Source organism: Bos taurus, chromosome X (assembly GCF_002263795.3).
Source record: "Bos taurus isolate L1 Dominette 01449 registration number 42190680 breed Hereford chromosome X, ARS-UCD2.0, whole genome shotgun sequence".
In the NCBI taxonomy this organism is placed as follows: Eukaryota; Metazoa; Chordata; class Mammalia; order Artiodactyla; family Bovidae; genus Bos; species Bos taurus.
In genome coordinates this window covers 121525773-121552931 of record NC_037357.1, presented here as the reverse complement: position 1 = coordinate 121552931, position 27159 = coordinate 121525773, and the positions used below count along the sequence as shown (strand labels likewise).

The 27159-nt window shown below is 41.7% G+C and overlaps 1 protein-coding gene across 1 annotated transcript in view; it reads right to left on the bottom strand.

Moving 5' to 3' along the window:
* SMPX (small muscle protein X-linked) overlaps positions 1-24487 on the bottom strand; it is a 53210-nt gene extending 28723 nt beyond the window's left edge. Inside the window, exons 1-4 of the mRNA NM_001037626.1 lie at positions 24413-24487; positions 20768-20824; positions 9342-9428; positions 2642-2790 (exon numbers count right to left, since the gene is read on the bottom strand). Coding sequence (NP_001032715.1) covers positions 2656-2790; positions 9342-9428; positions 20768-20806 — 261 coding nt within the window. The 5' untranslated portion in view covers positions 20807-20824; positions 24413-24487 and the 3' untranslated portion in view covers positions 2642-2655. The remainder of the gene's footprint in view (positions 1-2641; positions 2791-9341; positions 9429-20767; positions 20825-24412) is intronic.
* Positions 24488-27159: the final 2672 nt, after the last annotated feature.

Sequence of the window (27159 nt, the reverse complement as noted above, 5' to 3'; positions counted from 1 at the left end):
ATAGTCAATAAAGCAGAAATAGATGTTTTTCTGTAACTCTCTTGCTTTTTCCTTGATCCAGCGGATGTTGGCAATTTGATCTCTGGTTCCTCTGCCTTTTCTAAAACCAGCTTGAACATCAGGAAGTTCACGGTTCATGTATTGCTGAAGCCTGGCTTGAGAATTTTGAGCATTACTTTGCTAGCGTGTGAGATGAGTGCAACTGTGTGGTAGTTTGAGCATTCTTTGGCATTGCCTTTCTTTGGGATTGGAATGAAAACTGACCTTTTCCAGTCCTGTGGCCACTGCTGAGTTTTCCAAATTTGCTGGCATATTGAGTGCAGCACTTTCACAGCATCATCTTTCAGGATTTGAAATAGCTCAACTGGAATTCCATCACCTCCACTAGCTTTGTTCGTAGTGATGCTTTCTAAGGCCCACCTGACTTCACATTCCAGGATGTCTGGCTCTAGGTGAGTGATCACACCGTCGTGATTATCTGGGTCATGAAGCTCTTTTTAGTGCAGTTCTTCTGTGTATTCTTGCCACCTCTTCTTAATATTTTCTGCTTCTGTTAGGTCCATACCATTTCTGTCCTTTATTGAGCCCATCTTTGCATGAAATGTTCCCTTGGTATCTCTGATTTTCTTGAAGAGATCTCTAGTCTTTCCCATTCTGTTGTTTTCCTCTATTTCTTTGTGTTGATCTCTAAATGGCTAGTCACTGGCCTTTATGATTCTTATCCAAAGTGTTTTTTATCTATATTCATGAATAATTCTAGCCATGACACAGGACATGGAATGAGTCTGAAATCTCACTAAAAGAAGTGCTGATCTTAGCTAGAAGGAGGTGCTCCTCTATCTTATGTCTAGAGTATTATAATAGTTATACCCTAGACTTTGAGCCTTGTGGTTTTCATAGCTTGGCTGTTGTTGTTTTAGTCACTCAGTCGTGTCCAACTCTTTGCGACCCCATGGACTGTAGCATACCAGGCTCGTCTGTCCATGGGATTTCCCAGGCAAGAATATTAGTGTGGGTTGCCATTTCCTTCTCCAGGGAATCTTCCAGACCCAATGATCAAACGCTTATCTCCTGCAGTGGTAGGCAGATTCTTTACCACTGAGCCACCTAGGAAGCCCTCATAGTTTGGTACTGTGGAGTTACTCAGTTTTAAGACAATGACCTGTTTGATTAAATCACTGAACAATAATACACAGGGTAGGTGATGAATGGGTGGCCCAAAAAGGAGGAAATCAAATCCAACCAGTGAGGAGCTAGATGATGGCTGGTCCAGGGTATTTACTGTTTATGATTCCAGCTAATCAATCAATGTTAAGAAATCCTCTCCCTCTGTGACCGTAAACCGTGACCATAAACCATGGCCATGGAAGTCTCAAAATCTGACAGATTTGCAGAAGAATTGATGCATCAAAATCAAAACAGCTTACTACCTCTCCTACAAAAATAAAGATCACTCCTTGGCTCAAAACAGTGACTGTCTTCATCAGGAGTTCAGATCAACTACCTGGACAATTTAAGTTTTTATATCCCTGTAGAGTAAGGACAAATGGGCTTCTCTGAGTGATTTTGCATTATTAGAATTTTTTCAGGAGGGAAGAATCATTAAAGTCTTCTCTGAGATAATGAAGTAACAAAAAATGTATTCTGGCTATTGTGGTACCATTTTGGTATTTTATTGAGTTGCTATTGTTCTCCATTACCATAACCACAGATTCAAGTCTACAGAATCAATCTCACTGCTGAATAACACCACAGGATCTTCTCTGAACTAATTTTAAAACACATTCCTTTGAATCTTCAAAACCAAATTCTTCTGCAACTGGAACTGGGGTTAAATTTAGGTCAATAAGAATTTCATAAAAGCAAAAACCCTTTAAAGTTTGCATTAAAAATTCATGTGTCTAACCGAACAGCCTTAGTTGGGTGATGATAATAAATATTACCGAAAGTTCATTTCACTTCTGGGGGCTTTCTCACAAGAAACTTCTGCTGCCTCATCCCAGACATACTGGAATATTTCATCTCAGCTTGGCAACGCAAGCAGTACTGAGTACAATGACACACAGTCATCAGTTCATCTCATCCTGGCGTAACGGATACCGAGTGTGTATGGCTTCAGATCAGTTGCTGCTTCTGTCACTTTCTCCTCATCCAGGTTCCTGGATTCACTCTATGGTCATAGAATCTATTGTGTTTTGTTCTCACTTCTTTATTCTTTCATATAACTATGCTCAAAACACTGGATACTGTTCTGTTCTTTTGACTTGAAACAGCTCCTCTCTCTCCACTATAAAGGAACCTTATCAGCAGAAGTTACTTGTAAATGCCCTGGTAAGTCCGCATCAGTGTGACACAAGTAGCGTGGCCATTGTCATGTGTGGGACTGTCTCACTAAGAAGGTGACTAGGAAGGGGAAGGCAGGCCAACATCCTCAGTGGCCATCTGACTGGTCTGGGAATAAGACAGGCCCCAAAGCTTTGTTTACATACTGGAAAACCTTTGTGCCAGAAGCTCTGGTCTAACGTGAGAGCGCCAATACTTAGTAAACACTTCTGGAATTCCAGGCTTCTTCTGTGGAAGGGTTTCATAAACCATTTTTATAGTGGTCTTTTTGAGACAAAGGAAATAGTTTTTCACTCACCTTTTTTCTTCCAACTACTGTTCAGCTTTGGGGACATACTTCAGTTCACTTTTAATGTTCTGGATCTCCGATAGGTTGACTGCAGGTCCTGGAAGTTTCTTAGCTCCTGGAATTGGCTTCTTCTCCTCGTCCGAAGTGGGAGGAGCACCCTAAAGAAAAAATAAAAAGAGAAAAATTTAGCTCACTGAAAAAGAGATATGGTCTCTTTGGGTCATGGACATGAAGCCGAAAAAAAGCAAAAATAACATCAGTGTAATTCTAGCAGACTGACTTCTTCTTGTGCTGTTGTGATGCCCTCAGAGTTTCAGGAAGATCTCGTGCAATTTATGGAGGAATAAAGCTGGAAGAAAAACACAAGTAATTTCCCCATGACTTAGAAAACACAAGAGTACTGTGTCTGATACAGTGTCTGATAATTCATAAAAATTAGCACTAGTGAAAAGGATTTATGTTTTCAAGAGAAGTGTCTTACAAAACCAAATTTAATCTAGTGGGAAAGAAACCACCTTGCTGGGGAAAATTGAAGGCAGAGGGAGAAGAGGGTGACAGAGGATGAGATGGTTGGATGGCATCACCAATTCAATGTACATGAACTTGGGCAAACTCTGGGAGATGCTGAGGGACAGGGAAGCCTGGTGTGCTGCAGTCCATGGGGTCACGAAGAGTCAGACATGACTGAGCAACTGTACAACAACAAAGAATCCACCTGCCAGTGCAGGAGACACAATAGACTCAGGTTCAATCACTGGGTCAGGAAGATCCCCTGGAGGAGGAAATGGCAACCCACTCCGGAATTCTTGCCTGGAGAATCTCATGGATAGAGGAGCCTGGTGGGCTACAATCCATAGGGTCGCAAAGAGTCAGATACAACCGGGCCACTGAGCATGCAGGCACGCACGCCCACACACACACACACACACACACATACACACACACACATCATAATATCATAAGATGCCTTAAAGGCAGAGTTTGTAGACCATTAGTACACAGCCACCTCTAACAATGACTTGGTCCAGGAGTTTTCTGTTCTTTCGTTTGGGGCATATTGGCTGCCGGCCTTTGTTCCAATGATGTTTCTGGGGTACAGAAACAAACTGACATAAACAAAGCCTCTTTATATCTGGATGGGAGAGGATGCAGCGGCAGAGGAGGGCTCGCCCCTCCTACTTTGGAAAGTATTTTACGTTTTCTGTTTTTCTGTTGTGGCTTTAGAGCAGGAGCACATTCTATACTTGTTTTGGTGGCTCCTCCAACTACTGGTAGGGGCTTCCCTGATAGCTCAGTTAGTAAAGAATCCGCCAGCAATGCAGGAGACCCCAGTTCGATTCCTGGGTCGGGAAGATCCACTGGCGAAGGGATAGGCTACCCACTCCAGTATTCTTGGGCTTCCCTTGTGGCTCAGCTGGTAAAGAATCAGCCTGCAATGTGGGAGACCTGGGTTCGATTCCTCGATTGGGAAGATCCCCTGGAGAAGTATTCTGGCCTAGAGAATTCCATGGACTGTATAGTCCATGGGATCGTGAAGAGTTGGACACTACAGAGCGACTTTCACCAGTTACTGGTACAGAAGCGCACAAGCACACTTGTGGATAGCTGTTTTGCTGATTAATCCTGAAAATTTCCCATAGTGACAAATCTATGCCTCTGTGTACATACACCAACCACACAGATTTACAGGGGCTGTAAAACAGTAAGATCCATTGCTGTTCGTGACTCCTAGGACCCCAACGAAGTATTGCAGATGGTTGCTGGATAGCTCCTTCCTCCTATTTGCTAGCGGTGAGGTGCCTAGTCTCCGGGGCCCTGGACTGGAGGTGCTGGAGGAACATTTGATCTCTGTGTCAGCCACAAGAGCACGCCTCTCGGATCAGTTTCCTGCAGGGAGGATAATTGAATGACAGCCCCAGCTGCTTTGCCCTGAGATCCGCCCATCACCATGCTGAGGTCACACTTCCCACGGCTGCTCGTGGCCAATGGCTGAGCGTCATAGGATCTGAAGGCGGGCTTGCTTCTGGGAGACCTGGGCCGCCTCTGGGAAGGACTCGAGAATTTTCCTGAGAACAGTACTGTTGTCTAGGTCACTTCAGCCCCACTCTCCGCTCCATGATCCTTCATCTGCATCACGGTCTCATGTTTCCTGACAGGTGTTTTCCCCAGTAAATACTTTGCCCGTCGAATCTCCTCTTTGGGTCTGCTTCTTGGAGGCCCAGACTAACATAGGCTCTCTGAGACTGGCAGAGCTCCACCTGCTGGGCCAGCAACTGAGTGAACCGGTTCAGTTATGGGAAAAAAAATAAGAAAGAGCACGCTTGTCTCAGGTTCAAGCCCTGTGCCGTACGTGTGCCAGCCAGTCCTGTACGTGTGCCAGCCAGTCCTGTAACTCGGGTAGTAAAGCCCAGGCTGTGTTTTAGCCCCCATCGGGCTCCTACATCTAGTTCTCGAGTTGTCTGAACCCTAAAGGGAAAGGGAAGAAAGTTTCCCAGACTTCAACCACTTACGTGGTGCATGTACAGAAACGCTTTTAAATTGTTTATTTAAAGGGCTGAATAGAAATATAAAATAGTGAGGTGCTTGTCTTCTCCTATAGGCTAGTGGTTTTTCCTCTGGTCATTTTCTTAGATTCTGGCACAGTGCTAATGAAATAGCTAACACGTCACCCACACGAAATGAGAGTCATGCAATGTCAACTCTACCTTTGTAAATACCCACAGAATGTTGTTTCCCTGAGTCATTGTACAGAGCCATAGGCTCAGCTTCTTTGCATCCTTTGCACACATTCATCATTTATAAATGCAGATTTAGAAGCAGTAGGTAAAACTGTTAAAGCTCCACCTAGAGGACAAGGTATTCTGAAACCGTGTTCATTAGGCTTTTGAAAATAAATTTTTAGCAAGGCTGTAAGGTGTTCTTTTTAGAAAATATATGTGTAGTGGTGAGATGAAAAATGTGTCCTCACTTATAAACATTCCCATGGTTGTTAGGTGGATAGAGCTTAATACAGAAACATGAAGGAGAAAAAATATTTCTAATTCCTTCTGTTAAGTTCCCGGATAAGTCACAGTCACTTTATAATTTCAAAATGTGCTATATTACCACAATTAACACCTAAAGCCGATGTGTGCAGTTATGTGTCTGTGTGCAAAGATTTATTGTGTGAACATACAGTTAAAGGATGAAAATATTGGACATTAGGCATTTTCCTGGAAATTTATTAAAACCTCAGTGCACTGTGATTTTTATTTATCAAGGTAAAACTTTTAGCTCTTGATTTGGTAGGGTCACAAATAATGGAAAGTTATAAGTGGATATATTTAAGAAGTAGGTTTTAAGACATTGACTCAGGAAGGGGTTAGTGGTGGTACATACTCTTAGTTGAATCTTCTCTCATCTTTTAAAAAATAATGCGAATCAGATTCCATTTTTTTCTATGAATTTGTTATCATAAGAATTTATAATACATTAAGGCATGAACAAGCAGGGTCCAGATGGTGCCATTTGGCTGAGTATGCTCTCTTTTCTTTTTTAAGTAGATATTTGAATTGAGAAAGAACATGGAGGACACTCTTTGGTTTTAGATAAAACTTAAGAGACAGCTTATCAACCCCCAGGCCAGTCCCAGTTTCAGGAATGGCTATTGTCAAACAGAAATGTCCCTTTTGGGGGTGACAGAGTATTTGTAAAATTGAGCAAAATGATTAACCATTTTCCAGCTATCTCACCTTCCTCTTCCTTTTTACTGCCAAGTGCCCTGAGTTTTCCCCTAAATTCTCTTTTGTACAACAGTACAGCCTGATATGCTCATTATGCTCAACCACTGAAGACTGAAAAATAACAGCAAGCACACTACTAACACATTCAATCCTCACATCAATCTTCAATCCACAACCATTATTATCCCTGCTCTGCAGTTGAGGAAACTGAGGAACAAAACTAGGGGGAGGGGCAAGAAACTTGCCCATGGCCTCACAGCTAGGAAGTAGTGAGACCAGAATTCAATAGTGTGTTTGCATTGGGAAATAATGAACAGAAAATCCCAATGTGCTATTTTGTGGCTTGATAATGATGGAATTTGAGTCAAAAGTAAGATTTGGGAGACAGAGTAGGGGCTTGTCAGTATCCTTCAAATCACTTTAATCAAGCAACTGCATTGTTTTAGGCAAAAGACCAGCCCAGCTTCTTAAGATCTGGTTGTAAGGCTTCTGTGTCGGGCACACGCCAAGTTCTGGCTGGGCCGAGCAGATGGAGAGTACGCTCCAGCTCTGCAAGCAGAGCAAGGGCTCACAGAGACCTTAGGTGGATGGGAGGCCCAGCCAGTGCTCACAGGCCTTGTCACATGAGCCATCCTGGCTTCCTGCTAGGGTCCCTCCTCTTCTTCACATCTGAGGTAGTGGCAGGATTGAGATGGGGGAGTTCCTGGCTGTGACAGAGATGGGCTGTTCTGTTCAGGGATAGTATATTATGTCCTCGACTCTAGACAGTAGTTATCTTAATGCAAAGCTAGGCAATGAATCCCAAATCTAAGAAAGTGAGCAATTCCAAGGTTTTAAACTGGATAGTAATAGAAAAGCGGGGCAGTACAGGTTAGTTGAATTCAGATTCCATTGTCCCATTCAAACTATGTGACAAGAGGTGGCTCAGGCCTTGCAGCCAAGCCAAGCACCTAACTTTCCCCCTGCAATACTGTTTTCATGAGAACCTTACTCCAACATTCAGCCCAGATACCGCCCCTCCCGAAGATCCCAGGAGCTCTTACAATAAGGGATACCACCCTTCGCCAGCCTCCTGATCCATGAGCCCCACGAAAAAGATGTACCTCAACTCAGGAAACATTCCTGGGGTCTCCAGATCTCTGTGGATACCTCGCTTCCTCTATCCCACAAAGCATGTCAGTTGGCCATTTGTTTATGTGGTTGGTCATAAAATAGGTTTTCACAACCCAGGCTGTTATCAGGCTTTAGCTATTTTGGAATGTGCTAGAACCATCAGACTGGAAACAAGGCAAGAGTAAAAGCAGATTTCCTAACTGGGACACTCGTGTGGAGAGAGTACCAGCTGTAAAGAAGTGAGGGCCATGTCTACCACAGAGGAAGATGAGGGGCAAGCCTCCAAAACAACTGTCATATCAGTCAGTTTAGTGAGAAAAGAGAGTCAAGCTACCTTGCAACTGTTTGCTAGACACAGTGACAGACACAGATTAGGAGGAAGCACAGGAAGAAAACCAAACTAATTAAGAAATTAAGAAAAACAGATGAATGGAGATGTGGGAAGAATGCCTTTCTGCCTTCCCTTCCACCTCCCTGGGCTATTTTCTTACAACATGCAAAATAATAGGTCCAGGAGTCCTTCATAAAAATTGGATAATTCAGTCAGTCAGTGAACAGTAATTTACTGAATACCTGCTAGGTTATGCCATGTCCATTATATCACTGACTCTTTCCTTACAGAGACCCTTGGAGAAATGGAGGGGGGATCGTATTTTGCAAACAGAGGTTCAAAAGGAGAGTTCATGATCATGAGCTAACTGGTGGCCAGATTAGCAGCAGCAGAACTTGAAATTATCTACCATTAAATCAGAGTAGGGCTGGATCTTTTCAGCTTTTATGTTTAAAATGTTACTCATCAAGGGTGACTGAAATTCCAGAACTTGGTGATGTCACTCAAAGATTCTATCTCCTTTCAAAAATTATCTTTCTCTTTATAGGGGGCTGGAACCACTAACTTAGGACCACATCAGTAATTATTTATGAGAAAGCAAAAGGTTAGATGCAGGACAACCAAAGTTTTATTATGAAATTTTGAAATGCTGATTCTTTTGGTCCAAATACCAAAAAGGTCACCTAAAACTTTAAAGAACTCTTCACCTTTTAAAAAACAAAATATAGTTTGCAGTGCCCTGTGACTTTATTTATTGCTCCAAGACCTTAACTTTTTTTTTTTCAGACTCAGACCTTCCAAGTTTCATCAGTAAAGTCACAATTGAGGAAAAATATAAACATTTGGATGGGGAACTATTCTCTATTTTTTGTACCCATGATGAATTTTAGCCCCCATTTTAGAAGACTGGGTATTTGAATTTGGAGGAAACATAAAGAATTAGAGGGAGAGGGAAAATTCAGAAATTGATAGACTCCCTTGCAAGTTTCTCTTTTCAAAGGAAATATCCAGGGATTGGGGCTTTCTGTTTGAATCTGCAAGTAATTTAATGTGCTTATTACCTGTGTTCCCACTGGGGTTCATTGCTCATCAGAAGCTGTACTAAGTGTATCCTGCTCGATTCAATAAAAGCTTGGAGTGAAAACTTACCAAGCTCGTGACTACTACTGAATCAAGAGCATCTGAGAGATTCCACTTCCCCCTACATATACACGTACACAGACACAAACACACACACATAGCAGACACACAAGCTGACATAGACAATGAATAAATAAACTAGATGCCAAACTCAGCATCTTCCAAGTACCTGGGCCAGGCACTTAGAGTCAGCTGAAGGGAAGTGAGAGGCAGTATGTTTCAATGGCTGACTGAGCAAGAAAGCCAAAGAAATGTGTGTTCTATGTGATGACTCCTTGACCCACATCCACCCGTGCCCTCCTCGTCCTGGAAAGCTGGCCCTCGCCTTGCCTCTGGGCCCTGTCTAGTCAGGATATTGGAGGAGGAAGATGGTGCCGAGTTCTACCAGCTCAGTTTTCCTCACCTCCTCTATCTCCGGAGTACATTCTTTTCTTCTAGGGGGTTGCCCAGCTCCTGGCCGAAAGGCTCCCATTGGGATATTGATATTTGCCTAAAAGAGAAAGCAGGGAAGATTTAGCTTAAGAGAAGTAAAAAAGGGCAATAACATTCTGAGACAGTAATCATTGTCAGGCAAAACAAATCTGAAAAGTACATCTTTAAAGCTTTTCACCTCAAGAAAATTGCTATAATGACAGTACAAAACTATGCAAAGGATAATTTGACTTCCATTTATTCCACATTTGTGGTACTCATCCTTAGGTCTGTGCAGTGATTTCACAGCTCCCTACTGGCTGAAAGAATTGGAAGACAGTTTGTTCTGGCTGTTGCCCTCCTGGGGTGCTTAATATTTTCTGCTCTCTGGGATGAGGAAGGAACACATAATTCTAGGAGAGGAGGCAATGGCATTTGCACAAACCATCCCACACCTTAGTCCTCCTTCAGCTTCCTTCAGATTTACCACAGGAGGAGGGCAATGATACCTCCTAAACCGCCTCTTCCTTCCCGTAACGTCCTATGGCTATTCTCACACTTCCTTAGGTCTCTGTAATTGACACTCTTTTACCTTCTCCCTGACGCACCACTGTGTGGATCAGTGCATGAGGAAAGTGCTGGAAAGTCAAGTTCATTGGTACCACAGTTCATAGATTCTTCTCCTTCAAGATGACATACTAATTTCCATCCATTAGTAAAAATAAAAAACTTTCTAGAACACACTAAATATGCTAAACATTAAATTATGTAAGGAAAATAAATGACACAGTAATTCAGACTTGGGAAAGAATATGTAAATTTGAATTTTGTGCATATTTTCATCTGTTATCAAAAGGCAAGAATGTTTAATGCAGACCAAAAACATTTTCACCCAGGAGTATCACTCATATAAAACAAGCATTAAGACTTTTCTTTAAGGCAGAATGTATTCTTTCTCACTTGAGATAAAAGTGTTGCCTTATGAGTAATTGGATATGTGGGCTTGAAAAATTGAAGTTGCACTTTGATGTTATGAATGAAAATGATGCCTGAGCAAAGGGAGCAAAATATTTTGTTACCTTATGACTCAATTTAGACAATTTTGGTACCACAGCAAACGGAATCATTAGGAAGTGTATTTGAAACTGCCTGATATGAGTTCTGTTGCCAGGGGAATGTTTAACTCAAGACACAGAAAGTATCCAGTGTCCATGTTCATGCAACATGGAGGAGCTATGTCCTGTTGTGTGTGACTTTTTCCACACATAGGCTTTAAAACTTTTTTCCCTACTAGAATAAGGCTGATCCCACAGAAAAGAAACAGATTAAAAAGTGTTTGTAGTACATATCCAGGGAGGTCCATCACCTTTCCTAGGGCAAAAACATGCCAAGAAGTATTTGGGGTCAGTATGTATCATATATGTTCAAATATAATCACAACACAATTTTAGAGGGAAGCATTTTGCAAATACTAAGGCTGAACCTTCTATGCTATTTCTCTGCTTACTGGAAGCATCAGGTGACCTTAAGAAGGGAGGAGGGGGAGCATAAGACAAGGGGGAAAGTATGTCTTATATGGTGGCAAATACTGTAGCATACTTCATGAATTCCAAAAGGCACCTCTTTTAATATCTCTGAAATCAGAGTGCCTTACAGACAATGGTATCTTAATTTTTAATAGGTGCATTGGTTTTATTTCTTAGAAAGACATAAAATACTGGTGTTTTACAATAGACAGTGTCTTAGATTGGTTGAAATATCATTAGGGTCCTGAAATAAGATCAAAACAATGTAAACAAGACTCACTGAGGATGATATATATTGAACCAATAACTTTCCATTACTACAGTTTGGGTGAAAGAGGGGAAAAGTTGATATAGGGATTATTTGGAAAAAAGTTAACTGGCTAAAAGTTTAATTAGATCACCACCATCCTTACCCATTTATTAAGCATTTACAGAGGGCATCTTCCTAATAGGAAGTTCAAGTTAGCATAATTGTTTCTGAAATATAAGATTAGTAAGCTAACCCATTTAATCAAGTGTGTATGCTTTACGGTAGGTTGTGGTTTTCAGTAATGGAACATGTAAAAATCATCCAGGATAATGTATTTAGTAAAGCACATGGTCAGGAAATACCACCTTTTCTTGCTCAAAGATTGATTTTAGCAATGCATGTGGCCTCTCCATGGTCCATGGGTGGCCTATGGTAGAAAAAAAGAGCCCACTGCTAGGAGTGGCTACAGCTACTCTCTGCTTGGAAAAGTGACAACTGCTCTGAGTCATATCTTCCCCATTTGTTTAATAAGAATATTAGGCTTCATGAGTGGTTTTCAAACCTCTTGTCCATGAAACCCTTCTTTTAAGTAAAGCATGGTGAGACTATCTAAAATGCAGACCCAGTGGAGATGGACCTGCTCTGGCCAAGGTGATGGGGTGCCCAGATCCCACCTCCTTCCCCCAAGCCCTGGGCCATGAGCAGTTCCAAGGAACTCGGGGCCCAATCTGATAACCATTGGAAGGGATCATCCCTAAGTGGATGAGTATTGATGTACATTTAAAATGTTCACTCTGCCCATGGTTAAGATGTCTGTAATTTACTTTTAACCACTTTAGCATAGACAGTGTGATATTTTATATACACAGATTGGTTTAAACTGCAGTTGTAGGAAACACCATTGCTCTAACTGGGAGTTCATCTTCCTGGGGTGGTTAGGTAATAAAATATTACTAAGACCGCATTTTCCAGATGGTGCTTCAAGTGTTTTCTGTTAGCCTCGTCTCCACCAATGCCTGAGACTTTAATGTTTGCAGAAATGTCAAAAATAGGTGAGATAATGAAATGAGTGTTAGAAATGGCTTCTTCTCTTGGTGAAGGTGGAGGAGGTTAAAATATGTAGAGTGGTTAAAATATTTGAGAGAACTTTCCCATACTGCTGAACAGAGTGTAAGGATCTGATGCCTATAGTTTGCATCTTTAGATTCAGAGCTCAGAAGAGTGATCCCTAGATGGGCCTGTCTCCAGCCATTGATAATGAGGAATTCCAGCTTACAGCTGCCAGCCTGGGGCAACAGAATCCCCACAGGAATCTTTTCTGCAAACTGGCAGTCACTCAGAGCACTTAAAGGGACGAGAGGCGAGGCTTCACCTAGCTCACAGACAGACTGTGCAGATGGTTTCTGCTTGTTCGCTAACAAATGTGTGCTGACAAAGTGGCAGAGGTGGGTTGGGACTAGCTTTCACCTTAACCTGGCGGTGATACTGTGGAACAGTGACTGCCTCTTCCCCACCCCCACCCACTGCCATATTCACCCCAGACCCCAAGATTCAGCCTAGGCTGTTGTCACACTTTCATCCTTACCACAAACTTCTGAGGTTCAGATTGTCAGCTTCATTTTATTCACAAAGAAATTGAGCCTCACAGAGGTTAGATGACATACTCAATGTCACACAAACAGTTCAAGAAAAAGCCAGGATTCCAGATCCACATTCCCTGACCTTAGGGACAGACTTTTTCACTCTATCAAACTCCTCTCCAAAGAGCTCTTTTCACTTGACCAAAGTTAACTCTAACCACTCTCACATTCTCTAAACCAGCTCTAAAATTGCAAACTCACACCTTGAGAATGGCCTTGGAAAAGGGGCACAAAAATGGATAATTCTAGAATAGGTGTCAAAGGAACACTGAAAAATGAGCCATTAATTAACTGGCTTGATGCTTTTTCATCTTTAAGGCATCACTCAAAAAACCAGGAACCTAAATGGGTTTTTTGACAGGATCTACAGCAGCCTATGAACATGTCAAGTATCCAGTCGTTAATATACACACCAAGGGAATGCCGGCAGAGCACTTTGTAAATAATTAGAGATGATTCGTTAATATAATTGTAGGGTGGTGATATCTGAGTGACAAATTATAGACTAAATTAGAGCCATAGGAAAATTCCTTATAATTTGAATCTCACAGAAATGTATAGAGCTTTAGCGCTCTGTTTTTATTCCATCAGTGGGAGAATTGTCATGTTCTTGTTTCTTTCCGTGTCCTGCTCTGTTTGAACACAAACAGAATACCTTCTCAATGACTTGATTTTTCCATCTGCAAATTGAGCATCATATTCACTACTCAAAATGGGTTTGGAATATGAGCTACATTTTTATGAAAGAGTAAATAAACATAGAAATCAATGACCTTGGGTTGATATAAGGTTGGACTTCCTTCTTTATATAGATTCTGCATAAATGTAAAGGAAGTGGGCTTTTATTTTTCTTTTGTAACACATTCTCTAGCATTTTTTCCGTCCTTGAGATGCATTCATCTTAGATATTTTTAAATATGCCTCTGACACAGCAGACCCACTGCATCACTTTCCCAAGCTATACATAATTTGTTACATCCTCAAAGTCGGGAATGGAAAAAATCTACTAGATCATCTTTTGCCAGAACAGGATACAGTTCCCTGATAATAGACCTATCTGATGTGAAATGAATACTACACTTGATCTCACCAGGTAAAGTAAAGCTGAAAGAATTCCCTGTAAGTTAATTCCACCAGTCCCTTAATTATTTGTATTGTTCTCCTGCTTGGCTCCGGGCTTTGAGCCCGAGAATTCTGGAAACAGTATTCCCTCCAAAGCCACTCCTGTGTGACTTACAATGCAGTGACATCTTTACCCAGTGGGCTGGGTTCTGATCGCTGCCAGCCACTGAGTGCTGACAATCGCACTCCACTTTGCTTTCCAGAGCCATTGTCCTCTGATCTCCCCCTCCTTTTGGTCCCCACTCCATCTCTCTTTTTAGTCTTCAGGCTTTGGGAGTTTCCTCCCATTGCATATTTGTTTCAGATGACTCCCTGTGGGTTCTAGCTTTCATTTTCAGAAGTTTCCAGCAGCTCCTGCCAGAATCTATAGCATCCCCCATGCCTTTCTCCCATCCCGCGTGTAGAAGAACCCCTACAGGGTTGCATTTTGCAGTATTTCTTCCTGAGCTTTCCTATTCTTACATCCTAGTCCTTCTCTGAATGGAGCAGGGTATGGCATTTTGAGATTTCTAGCATCTTCACAGAATTTCAGAAAGAGATGTGTTTTACCTATATCTAACTAAAAACTAAGATTTCTTATTTAATGTATTAGCCCAAATTAGGAAGTCAGACAGACACACACACACACACACACACACACACACACATACATACACCATCTAAAATATATTCAACCCATTTTAAAATAAAATTCTATATCACTGGAATACATAACTTCTTTGTCTGTAGAGATTCTTGAAATGTGAAATGGATTCAGAATACACAAAACTTTCCCACTCAACACCATTTTGAGAAACTCCCACTCAGCCCCAGTTCTTCACTCATGATGTTTCAAATTGAAAGGTTTTTTTCCCCGCTCTGTTCTCAACACTTTTTGTTCTCAACACTTTTTGTTCTCTTCAATAATTTCCTGAGTGACTCAACCGTAGTCTTGTCATCCAGGGAAAAGCAGATATCAAGAATGTACTGTACAGCTATTAAGATAATGTGTACAATTGGTTGGAGGTAGGTTATGTTTCTGATGTACTTGTGAATGTCAGCCTCAAAAAATGACATCTTTTCGTCAGTATATGGCTGTTTGCCTCATGTCACCAATATGGAGCCCTGGGCAGAGCAGCAAAGATCACCAGCTGGAAGTAGCTCTAGAGTCAAATTGCTCCATTTTAAGTTCTGGCTGCACTTCAAAGAAACCAGCATTGGAAATCATAAACAATGGATTACAGTGGTTTACTTAAGAAAGGAACAGTAGATCCAAGGTCAAAAGAAAAACGTGGTAGATGAAAATTCGTTTTTTTCTCTTTTACAAATTTAAATAAAATAGTAAAGAAAGGTATGTATCATCATTATTATTTTTAGCTTTCATAAATATATTTGATTAACTGACAAACCATGGGTGGTGATAGTCTCTTCCTTTGTACCAAGGACTGTCATATACCTGAAATCTTTTTTTAAACTGAAAATTGTACATGGGATTAGAGTCCCTAACACCTGTCTGTAATTCTTTTTGTCGGGCTGTTTTCTTCTTCCATGGAGCCCTTATGCCCTGGGCAATGGAGTGTGGAAGAGCAATGGTAATGGATGGGGAAAGAAAAGACGTACTAAAACTAGGGGCATCAAGATATTCTGTTCTACACATGGATTGGGTGATAATGGAAACTTCCCATGGTAAGAGGCCACACACCAACTAATGATTCAAGGCTCATACAATCATTCCTCTAAAATGTATGATAAAGAAGTTAGGTCTAGTTTCACAAGCAGCTTGATTAAATCAGTTAAGCAGAGTGGTAGGATTCAGTGGCCATGGTCATTTGTATTTCCAGACCACGTTTGTCACTGAGTTACTGTACTTTGTACTTTTCACTCCTAGCCAACTTACATGTAAGGTGACTTTAATCAGTGTAAACTGTTAGCTGCTTATGCTGAAATGCTGATAGCCGTTCTGCATGTGAGTTTGAGGGCTTTAAAAGGGAGGATTCAGCATCTATAAAACGGTAATTCTCTCTCCAGTAGCCTTGGTCAGTATGATTACCTTTCAGATAGTCTGCTCCCACCCCTCCATCCTTATTCTGTGTGCCAAGGTGGAGATGGTAAGCAATGAGACTGGACAGTTTTGCAGGGTGGTTCCTGACATGGGCTTTGGGATTAAGCAAGTTGGGTTCAGCTCCTGACTCTTCAACTCACGTGCTGTGTGATTTTGAGTGAGTGCTTTTGCTTCTCCAAACCTTTCATTACAATCCATGGAAATCCCATTGCATTGTGCCAAGTACATAGTAAACCCGGAAGAAACTGTGACTATTATAATCATCCTAATAATAAACCTTAGAAATTAGTCTCAAGAAGTTCATAGATCATATGGTAGTTCTATTTTTAGTTTTTTGAGGAACCTCCATACTGTCCTTTTAATAACTATCTGTAATGTTGAAATATCTGAAATATCTGTAATGTTGTCCTTTATGGTGTCTGTAATGGTCAAGATCAAATTGTGAAAGGTAATAGCTATTACTATTTTAAGCTAATAGGTTTTTCAGTGTTTTTGTGTAGTAATGATTAACCTGTAAGTGTGACTTCCAAAGTGATTTAAGGCAGACTGGCATACAACAAAGGGATATAAGTAAATTCGACCAAAGTAAAAAGTTTGTAGACTGTTAGAGGCCGGACAGAGGCTTACAGGTCATTTAATGCAGCATCACTCCCACCCAGCCCCCATGCCCTTTGCAGCTCACAAGGACCATGGGGGCGTGAAGTCACAGAGCCCAGCTATGACTAGGATACAGGACTCTTTTCCGTTCAACCATGAAACTCTCAGATCTCGTGGGAAAGGACAATAATACTCTACTCACTTTGATCATCAATGGAGAAAAAGGGCCATTGATGACCCAGAGAACATTGGCTCTCAGTGGGCTGAGGCTCCAGGGAGGCCCCATGATACCTTCCAAAGGGGGTGTGTTCAGGAGGCAGGGGAAAGACAGGCATGTGCTGCCAGTGGTCATTGTCACTTGGTCTCATTAGACTTAGTGAACAGATCGCTGATGGGGTTAGATTTCCCGGCAGTTCTAGCTTGCCCCACCACCTGTCACATCACATTCTTTCATCTGAAAGTGTCAGATCCACTGTGCCTAGTGTGCTGAGGTTACCTTGGTTGCAACTCCATTCCCATCAACAGTGGGGTTTAAGAAGCAGACTACAGAGTACAAAACCAGGGTCAGCAAACGACAGCCCATGGGCCAAATCCATCCTGCCACCTGTTTTTGCAAAGAAATTTTCACTGACACATAGCCACCCCCATTCACTTGTATATTGCCTATGGCTGCCTTTGTGCTGTCACAGTAGAGTTGAGTAGTGCTACAGAGACCCAGTGATCTGTAAATCTTGAAGTATTCACTATTTGGTTCTTTACAGAAGAGGTGGGCCACCATCCAGTCCAGAACCTTATCAGCTGCTTGGAAGACTAAGGCCCTCTCCAGGCTATGGAAGGATTAACTGATTTATTCAGGATATTTTTATGCCCATGGCATAAATGAGATTTCATTAATACAGTTGAAAGAAATGTAGACTTAGAATCTTCTTATAATTCAAACACAGTCTCTTCTTCAATGTGAATGTGAAAGACAACTATCCATGTCCTCTAAGGGTGGGTCTCATGGGAGGAGATGGAAGCAGCTGAAGAGAAAGCAAGGCCATTCCATGCATTACTTGGATAATTGGAAGAACCATCTCTTAAGGACTTTGTGCGCTGTAAACCAGGCACTTGCCGTACATTATTTTGTGTATTCATTATAACAATCCCATTCAGTAGTATGATTGTCCTTATTTTACAGAAGGATAAACTAAGGATAACTAAGGTCACAGAGTGAGTGAATGGCCAGGTAGAGATCTGTAACCATTTGGCCTCATGTTGTCTAAAGCACATAGGTACAGTAATTCAATTACCTATGCCTGACTGCTAGAAGTATGGTTGACAGTGGCTTCAACTTGCTCAATCCAGACAAAATAGAGATCTAGCCATTACTTCTAGAAGTTTGCACTGAAAAATACTATCCTACAAGATACTCATTTCAAAGGTCCAATATGTTTAAAAAGTATTGCATATATCACTGCCTTCTTGGAAATTGCAAAGTTATTAGCAAGTTATGGACTCTGAGAAATCCTGCAGTAAGGATCCTATTCAACTTTGCTTAGTGCAGTGTTTCCAAACACTTTTTCATGAAACTTTTTAATTAACAGCATCTCACAAAACAACTCTTCCAAGAGACACACTTTGGGAACCACATGATTACAATGATGATGATTGATAATAATGGCTAATATTTATTGAGCAGTTGCAATAAGCCATGGATTGACCTAGGCATTTACACATATGGATTCATTTAACCCTCACAACAACCCTATGAGCTCACATGTGATGAATTCCCCACTTGACAGATGAGGAAACCGAGGCACAAAAAGGATGAAATAAGTTGCCCAGTCACATAGTCCTGGAGACCATGAGCCCCTCAAACTCCAGGATCAGGTTTCAATTCATCTTTGCATAGCTGACACTTCGTATAGTGACTGGAACAAAACATGCGCCCAGAATATGACAGCTGAACTGGATTAGAGATAAGAGCCTAATAAAAAGAAGTGGCTAGAGTGTGTTGAATAGAATATTTAAGATCTTTAGTATTTATACAACGAGGGCACTCCCTCATCAGTTGAGGTTTCTATTTGTTCTGCATAAGACCATACCCTAGATAATGTTCCTACAATAAAGCATTTTGTACTGTGTAAACATTTTCATATTTTATTTAATAGACCCTACTTTAGGTTAATGTGAGATGATAGGAAAATATCAGATAGTGCAGATCCTATTTAACCACAAGAAATAAAATTTCATTTGAAGGGGCATTAAATTAGGCTTTCTGTCTGGCATAAAATACATTGAAAGAGGTGATACCACATCCATAAGGAAGTACTGTATTGCCTTTGTTGGTAGAGTAGATGGATTTTTTTAATTTTTATTTTTATTTTTTAACACATAAAACATTTTGTATTGGAGTATAGCTGATTAGCAGTGTTGTGATAGTTTCAGGTGAACAGTGAAGGGACTCAGCCATACATATACACGTATCCTAGATGGATTTTTTAAAAATGCAGTATAACAACAGCTATTATGAACAGTCAATGAGAGTTTTTTTAAATATTACAGACCTAAAAATATATCAAGGTCAAAATTAATAGAATACTGATGAGTTTTCATTGTAGATTTGAGGGAGGCTAGGAAGCACTAAGGAAGAAAAATCAACACATTTTCAGCTGTAAAAGGAAAAGAAGAAAAGGCAGACTGAGAGACTATGTTTTTATGTTCTGCAAAATAAAAAGGAAATTTTGTTTAGTACTTCAAGAGCTTCAAGTGCAGTGATTAAATGGTATTATTTTTTGTCACTTTAATGTAGAGCATAGAGCATTCCTGAATGATTATTATAATAACAGTTTGACCCTTAAGGAGGGCTTACTATACTGTTTTAAGCATCTTCTGTGTGCAGCCCAGAAGGTGTTTTAAGCATCACCAGGTGCAGCAGGTGAGTGCTGTTACCTGTTTACAGATGTGGAAACAGTACAAAATGGATTAAGGGTTGAAGCTCCAGTAATCTCTGGCTTCACAGCTTGTACCAGTAACAGCTACACACACTGGGTAACACTGACAGTTCAAAGGCTCAAGGATGCCTATGGGCCTGGAAGGCAAAATGAAGTCTACTACCAGTGTGGGGTACATCAGAGACTCATCAGGTGTACACCGGAGGGCAAGCATGGCAATGCAAAGTTGATTCCTGGCCGATAGGCCCTTCCTGGGTGGTTTGTTCTGTGACAGGTTTTCTGAGGTTATTATACATCTTGCCACTTAAGGACCCCCTCCACTTAAGGCTATGCATTATCATGACAGGTAAAGATACATCCCTCCACCCACTTCCACCACCTGTGTGTGCTAGGATCCTTCACCTCACAACCTGACCACATACATGTCCCTTCAACATACAGTCAGTTGCTTATGAACAGGTGTATGTGTGATTGTGCATCAGACCCCAAGTATTCAGGAGCTGCCATATGCTCTGCAGTATTCATGAAAGTCCAGGAAAAAAAAAAAAGTTTAAAAGTTCCATTAGAGAAAGTACAGATAACTCCATTTTGATGGAAAGGAAAGATGGAATTTTGCACAATAAAGCATTGTGCCCAGCATCTCAGGGTGGGAGCCATTTGAGAGTTAAACACTGAGCTCTTAAGACAAATAACAAATTTAGTATTGAGTCAAAACAAATACTAAAAGCTTTCTCTGTAATTGTGTTTGGGCTCCAAAATGCCTGCTTCCCCCTCCCCTTATTGTAGGTAACACTTAAGTCTGTTGAAGCAATCAAAGAATTTGTTTGCTGGGAGGGCATGAGGAGACATAATAGAATACAGACTTTAAAAGATAAACGCCCAAGCCTTGGGAAGAACACTTGACAAGAAAAGGATGTTTTTCAAGAACCATGTATTCTGAACAGATGGGTTGACAATGGATCTAAAAATGAAAATGGAATTTTAAAATTTCTATCAATGAGCATATCAAAAACTTACACATCAAAAAACATATCAAAAACATGTGCACTACATTTTTGTAGAAGGCCGTTTAATTCTCATTCATAAACTTTGAGTCCCTTACAATTATGCATATTTACACAGAAACAGCTTCTCCCTTCTCAGCTGTATATTACCAGCCTTTTTTCTTCCTGAATTGTACCTTATACAAGTCTTTCTTCTCTCTGTGAAGTTAATCATCAGGTGGGTGAACGATCACAGAAAGTCTGATTTATTAAGCAAACAGGCTGGAAGTTGCTGATGCGAACACGCAAATGTGTCTACTCACCTGGATGGCTCTGACATTGGAAACTGGCTGTTTCGACATACTGACGCGGTCTTATCCCTAAAAAAACAAGTAAGAAACTGTTAGAGGTGGTGGCGTTCAGATTCTCAGGAGTGATAAATTTGAATTTGACTCATGATTCAGCTGGGCAGTCACCCCTTTCACTGGCCATATATTCTTTCAGTCTCAGTTTCCGGTTACTTAGCGACTCTCCTTCCTCAGGCCTCAGGGACAGGGAACACTAGAGCACTGGATAAATCATTCAGGAGGAGAAATGCTGAGATGCCTTGCCCCTGATGCTCCTGATAGGCAATCAGAAACTTGAAAGGCGCTATCATCTCCTTCCCTGCCCTCCTGCCCTCCTGCCCAGAACGGCAAAGCAAAGAGGTTGTGGGAATAAAACACCTTTGTTTGGGGCCTCGGAAGCTTTCTGGTTGAAACTGAACTTTTGATCTGAACTGAGTTGTTGCCAGGGCTGTGCAGTCAGTCCATGGGGAGCGCCTCCCCTGCGTCAAACACCCAAGGAGAAATGGCCCATACTTCATTCCTATTACTGCGATGCTCTCTGCTTGCTGGGCACGTATCTGTTCCAACCAGAGACCTGGGGGCCGCATCTCCCTGCTCTGTGTGTCCAGAGCCTGGGCTCTGTAAACCCAGCAGCTCGCAAGCAAGCTTCACCTCTGTCTTCTTTGCTTTTAATGAAACACTCTCTGGAAGCACATAGGACTTACATGATGGTGTCAGATCCCCAAGGTGAAGCAGTGCTTCCTTCTGAAAGGACCTTTGCTTTCTTTCAGTTGAAGACCTGACTTTGAGCCCAGTGACTAGTGGTCGTGGTCTACTGGGTTCAGGGAGCAGGGAACAGCCCAGCTCTGTACATGTGTTGTCTTAGCTTGGTCTATTAAATATGACAGGGAAAAGTGGTAAAGTTTGAAATTCAGTGAATTAAAAACATGCTGCTTTTTAAACCCCAAACTGTAAACTGGGTTGATTAGCATTTCCTCAATTGACTGATGTAAGAGTGTGGGTTACTGGTGAGTAATTGAACACAGCAGTGCCTGCATTTGCCACAAGTCCAATGTCACCTGAACTATGTCAGTCAGCATCCTGGGGCCCATTTCCTCTTCTTTAAATTTTACCTGCTTCACAGGTTGTGGTAAGAATCAAAATGACATAAGGGCCCTGAAAATGCCTTGTGAAGTATATAAAGGCATGATGCAAGTATTTATTGTTTTATTGCCATTGCTTTTAGCTGGAGACCTTTAGTTCTTTACTGCTATACAGTTTTAATACAGAGTAAGAATTGCGATAGTGATGCCCCACAACACTTTAGAAATAAAGGATCTGAGAACTCTGAAAAAAATCTTCAAAGTGTTAGGCTCTATTATATGAAGTTAAATCATTACATTATTTTTTAAACTCTCGTAAATAGTACATGCAACTATATGGTCTTTGGAATCACATACCTGAAAACAATGGTTTTTTTTTTTTTAAAGTTCTACCTGAATGTTTTGGTAATATACAGATATAGCCACCATGCATAAGGGTCTAGGTAGAATTATTTTCAATATGGTTAAAAAAATTAAAGAGCTATCACAAATCGAACAATCAGGAATGCATTTTGCTCTGTAATATGTTTCAGATAGATTGCTATCTTTTCTGCAGTGTAAAAAAGTCAATGAAGGATTTTAAATTTTTGGATCTAGGACACAAAGCTCAATTTCAAAAAGAAAAGCTTCGTAGTTTAATATTTAATGTTTCTATTCCTCAAAAGCTATTAGAAGTCAGGCAAAGCAATAATTCTCACAGGACTTTAAATATCTCATCCTATAGCATTCTCTATAGGTGTACAATTAAAGTTTAACTATTAACACTTGAGAACTTTAAAAAATGTATGTCAGTTTGAAATGTGGGGATTAGGAATTTATTTATGTTGTTAAAATAACAAGTTAAAATGTGAAAAAAATAAGGCAATGAATGATTGCATTTGTACTGGATGGGTTTTTTTTTAATTAGACTGATTTTGTTTTTTGCTAAACTGGATTCGTTGTGTGTTGTGGACCCCTCAGCCTAACGGATGGCTATTCCTCGGGCCTTGTCTCCAATATAGCTTTGGTATAACCTTATTTGCATACAGATTCCTTCTCAACATATATGTCAGTCTGAGAGAGAGACACCTCTAGAAAGTTGGTCAGATCCAGCTCTAATTCCTTGCAAACAGGCAGATAACGTTCGTGTTCATCAGTTCTGCAGCCCATCCTGCTGTCCTCATTATTCTCAGAGAAATCAGGGCAAAGCACACTGGTGAATAAAAATAGACAGTGTTCCCTGGCTCTTTCATGGCCCTGCGTTCACCTCCATTAGGGATGCAGGGTGTAGAATGCACCTTCCTTCTGTTTCTGCATGCTGCATCCCGGGCCCCCAAAAAGAGAGCTGTGCCTTAGATGTACAACTCCATTCACATCGGGACCACAGCTTTGCATCCAAGGAGACACTCTTTAGAGTACCTCTATTACTGCGTCTCCTAGTTCTGGCTTCAGTTGAAGAACACAGACAGTTTGACCAGGAGTGTATGGACTTTTACAAAGCCTGTATCATAATGGAAATGCTTGCCAGTTTAGCACGGTTGAATTTTCCTGGCGCTTGTGCAAGTCTGTGGGGATCTTTAATGGTCTATACGCTGAGTCATGAACAGTATTCCTCAGCTGGTATTTGATTGGACAGCATCTATATCTGACTTCTAAATAAGACTCTTTCATGTACTAAACATTTGTCAACATTAATAGCACTAATTTAAGAAGAAGGGAGTCAGAGGAAAATAAATCAATATACGGAGAGAGGGGGCTTTGTTCTTTTTAAAGGTCAATTAAGTGGCTACAGCTCAGTCTCACAGGGAATTATCTTCTGTCCTGCAGCTAAAAATAATTCCCAAGAAGGGTGCAGAAAGATGTTCAGCTGTCCAAACTAACTCTTGATTCAACTGTGCATGAGATGTGCCGAGAGGAAGAGGCAGTCCGCGTGCCACGCATCAGCCTCTGGTGCCCACACAGAGAGACAGGGTTGCTGCCCTCTCTGCTGGGTCTGGAGAACCCTGTGATCGAAGGGTGGCTTTCGAAAAGACAGTATTAACAGTTCTATAAGTTGATACAACTTTATCACTGAGGTCAAGCCTGGCACTTAGGGAGAAGAGAAAAGCGTTTTAAACTTGTAATGTGTTAACAGCTCTGGCAATGATTTGTGTTCAGGTAAACCAAAGAGCTAGCATCATAGCTTTTCTCTGCCCTTAGTTCTCCTAATTATTTCTAGGCTTACAGCTTGAGTCGGGTCTGCAGCTGATCAACTGGAACCCTGGCCATAAGAATCAAAATGACAGTGTTCAGGGTCAGAGTCATCTTAGCTGGACCGTGAAAATTTTCTTCAAGTCACTATCAATGAAAACTACTTTTAGTTCAATATTCTTTCAACCTCCCCACCCTCCGAACAATTTAGAAAACAGAAGCAGCAGCATAACCAGTGGAGAGTGAATTTACAAGGAAGTTACACCCTCTAGTTACAAGCCTACAAAGTTAGAAGTAGCCACTTCAAGTTAGGTAGCCAGGGAATTTCTTTCAGAAAACCCGGTTGCCCAAGGTGAGTCCTCCTGCTTACCTGCTTTATGCACTTGTTTCCTGCCTGAGGAAAGTCCCAGGCAGCCAGGTACAAGAACAAGGCTCCTCAGTGAGTGGAAGGGACGCCGGGTGTCCTCTGAGCTGTGATCTCGGTTCCGATGCTTTTCATGTGGCTGAAATAGCTCAAGCGATCTGTGCTTCACCCGGTACTGAGAGCTGCTCCCGGCTCGGGGCTGGAGGGGAACTCGGTTTAAGGATAAGTGTTAAAGAGAATTCCTGTCATAGTTCACAGTTGTTCTTCCTAAATATAGAGTTTGATACAAGCCATACGCTGCCTCCAAAAGGCTTGACCGTGCTGAAAGCAGGGCTCAAATGTCAGCCGGAAGGTGGCTCTGGAATCTTACTGCCCTCCTCATCTTCCAGAAGATGCTGGCTGCGTTTTCTCACAAATTCTGAGGGGGCACAGGCAAGTTTGAAAAGTAGGAAAAGTTTCTATCTTTAGCTTTATTACCCAGAGGCCAGAAGACCGGGAGTGTTGAATAAAAAATTGGAGAGAGGCAGCACAAGCGCCAAGCAGTGTTTGAGTCCTCGCTTGGTCACCGAGGAGCTGAGAAAGTTACTTCAGAATCAGCACTCAGTCTGATTACAATGAACTATAAAACACCGTCCTTTTTGTAGGTCAAAACTGGTCACAGATTGACAAACTCGTGTGCTTCCAAGGCCCAGAGTCTCTCTCTGCTCAATTGCCTCTACTCATGGCAATGACTATAGCCTTACAATATGTGAGGCAACAGAACAAAACAAAAGAGAAAATATCTATTTTATGTATGACAAAGGCCAGGACCAGGTATCAGACAAAACACTTTTTAAAGAGAACACTGCCAAATCCTAAAAAATATGCTCATTAGTTTTAGCACTACTTTTCTTTTCTTTTTTTACTTCTCTAGTCTCTAAAATTACCTTGGAACTTCTCTGGCAGTCCAGTGGTTAAGACTCCACCTTCCAATGACCTTCATTGGAAGTGAGTTCAATCCCTGGTTGGAAAACTAAGGTCCCACAGGCCACAGGGTGCAGCCAAAAAATTTTAAACATAGTAATACAAAATAAAATTACCTTTACACAGAACTCCCCTTCAGTAGAAGGATTAAGCAGTGGACTCACTCATCATTCATCCAGTTATAAGTGAGGGATGTCTGAGTCCATGGCAGCACAGTCAAGCTGCAACCATCTACTACCTGTCCTCTCATTACATAAGATGAAGAAGCTCCAGTCTATATGAGCCCCTAAAGTAGCATGTCTGTTCTCTGCAGCTGAATGTATTCCCAATACTTGATTTCAGGTCAGTAAAGAGAAAATCAACTTTCCAGTAGCTAAGGAAGTCAGCAGATCATTGTGGATCATCTCAGTTTGGGGCTCACCAATTAACTTCTGTTCATGTGCTGTTTAAAAGAACTGTGTCTTCAAAAGTCAGTTTAGACATCATACTTTGAGGTTTTGTGGCACCAAAAGTGTATAAAGAATTCTTTATACACTGGGGAAGAGATTAGGGTGAAAGTCAGTCAGTCATGTCCAACTCTTTGTGACCCCATGGACTATAATAGTCCATGGAATTCTCCAGGCCAGAATACTGGAGTGGGTAGCCTTTCCCTTCTCCAGGGGTTCTTCCCATCCCAGGGATCGAACCCAGGTCTCCCACATTGCAGGCTGATTCTTTACCAGCTGAGCCACAAGGAAAGCCCATACTTCCTGAGATTAGGGTAGGCACCTTAATATTTCCCCAGATGTTTGGATGTTCCTCTGCGTTCAGAGCTCTTCCCCAGACACTAGGTGGCGTCACTCCATGAATGAACAACAATGAGCCATTTTTGACACCTTGCCCTGCAGTCATCCCATAAATTTTGCCCCCAGTGACCCCTCAGTAGCTCCTCCTGTTGTTTATGTGAAGGAAAGTGCTCCTGGCAGCAGTGCCTTGTACACAAGGCTGACCCAACATGGACGTGGCTGCCTCTGTGGAAAGAACTGAGGTAAGCTGCATAATCGGGGCTTCTTTATTCAGAAATGACAGAAACGCAAAGTAAGCTAGTTTAAGCCATGAGGAGGCGTGGCAGACACCGTTGATGTCTTTCTCAATATTGCTGTACCCACTGAGCTCTGCAGCTGTAGACATTCCTCAGTACACTGTCAGCTTCACACCTCAAAAGCCGAAATCTCTCTGCTTCTCTACATTGGAGCTCTCTCCATCTCCACGGCAGGTTGCCTGGGTGTGCTACAGCCGTGACCCAGAATTGCTGGGGAGCAGACACCCCTAGGGACTAACCTCAGCCAATGGAGATGCCAGTTGGTGATAAATGCCCCACCTCCCCATCCTCTGGTGGAATGATGGTGAAATGTGGTCTAGTTTCCAGAGGTCCCCAGCAGGACTGAGCCCCCGTTGTCCACAGCAGCAAGTGACTCGCTCATTATTACACTCTTACTGGTTTTTTCCTTTCCCTGTCTCACTTCAATCCCTCACTTATGTTCTCTGGGATCACCACCCAAACAGACCACCAAATAGACAAGTCCAGGTCTTTGTCTCCACGTCTAGATTTGAGGCAACCCAAACCACCACAAGGGGGTCACTGGGAAAGCTTCATATTGTGACAGGAAGCGCAAAGTGCTTCTTTGGTGCTCACGCTTAGTTGCCCCGCGGCATGTGGGAAAGGCATGAGGTGCAGGTGGGCCTCAGAAATAACGGAGAAGGAATGTTTGTGTTGAATGTCCTATGCTTCTACTAAGCACCAGCACTGT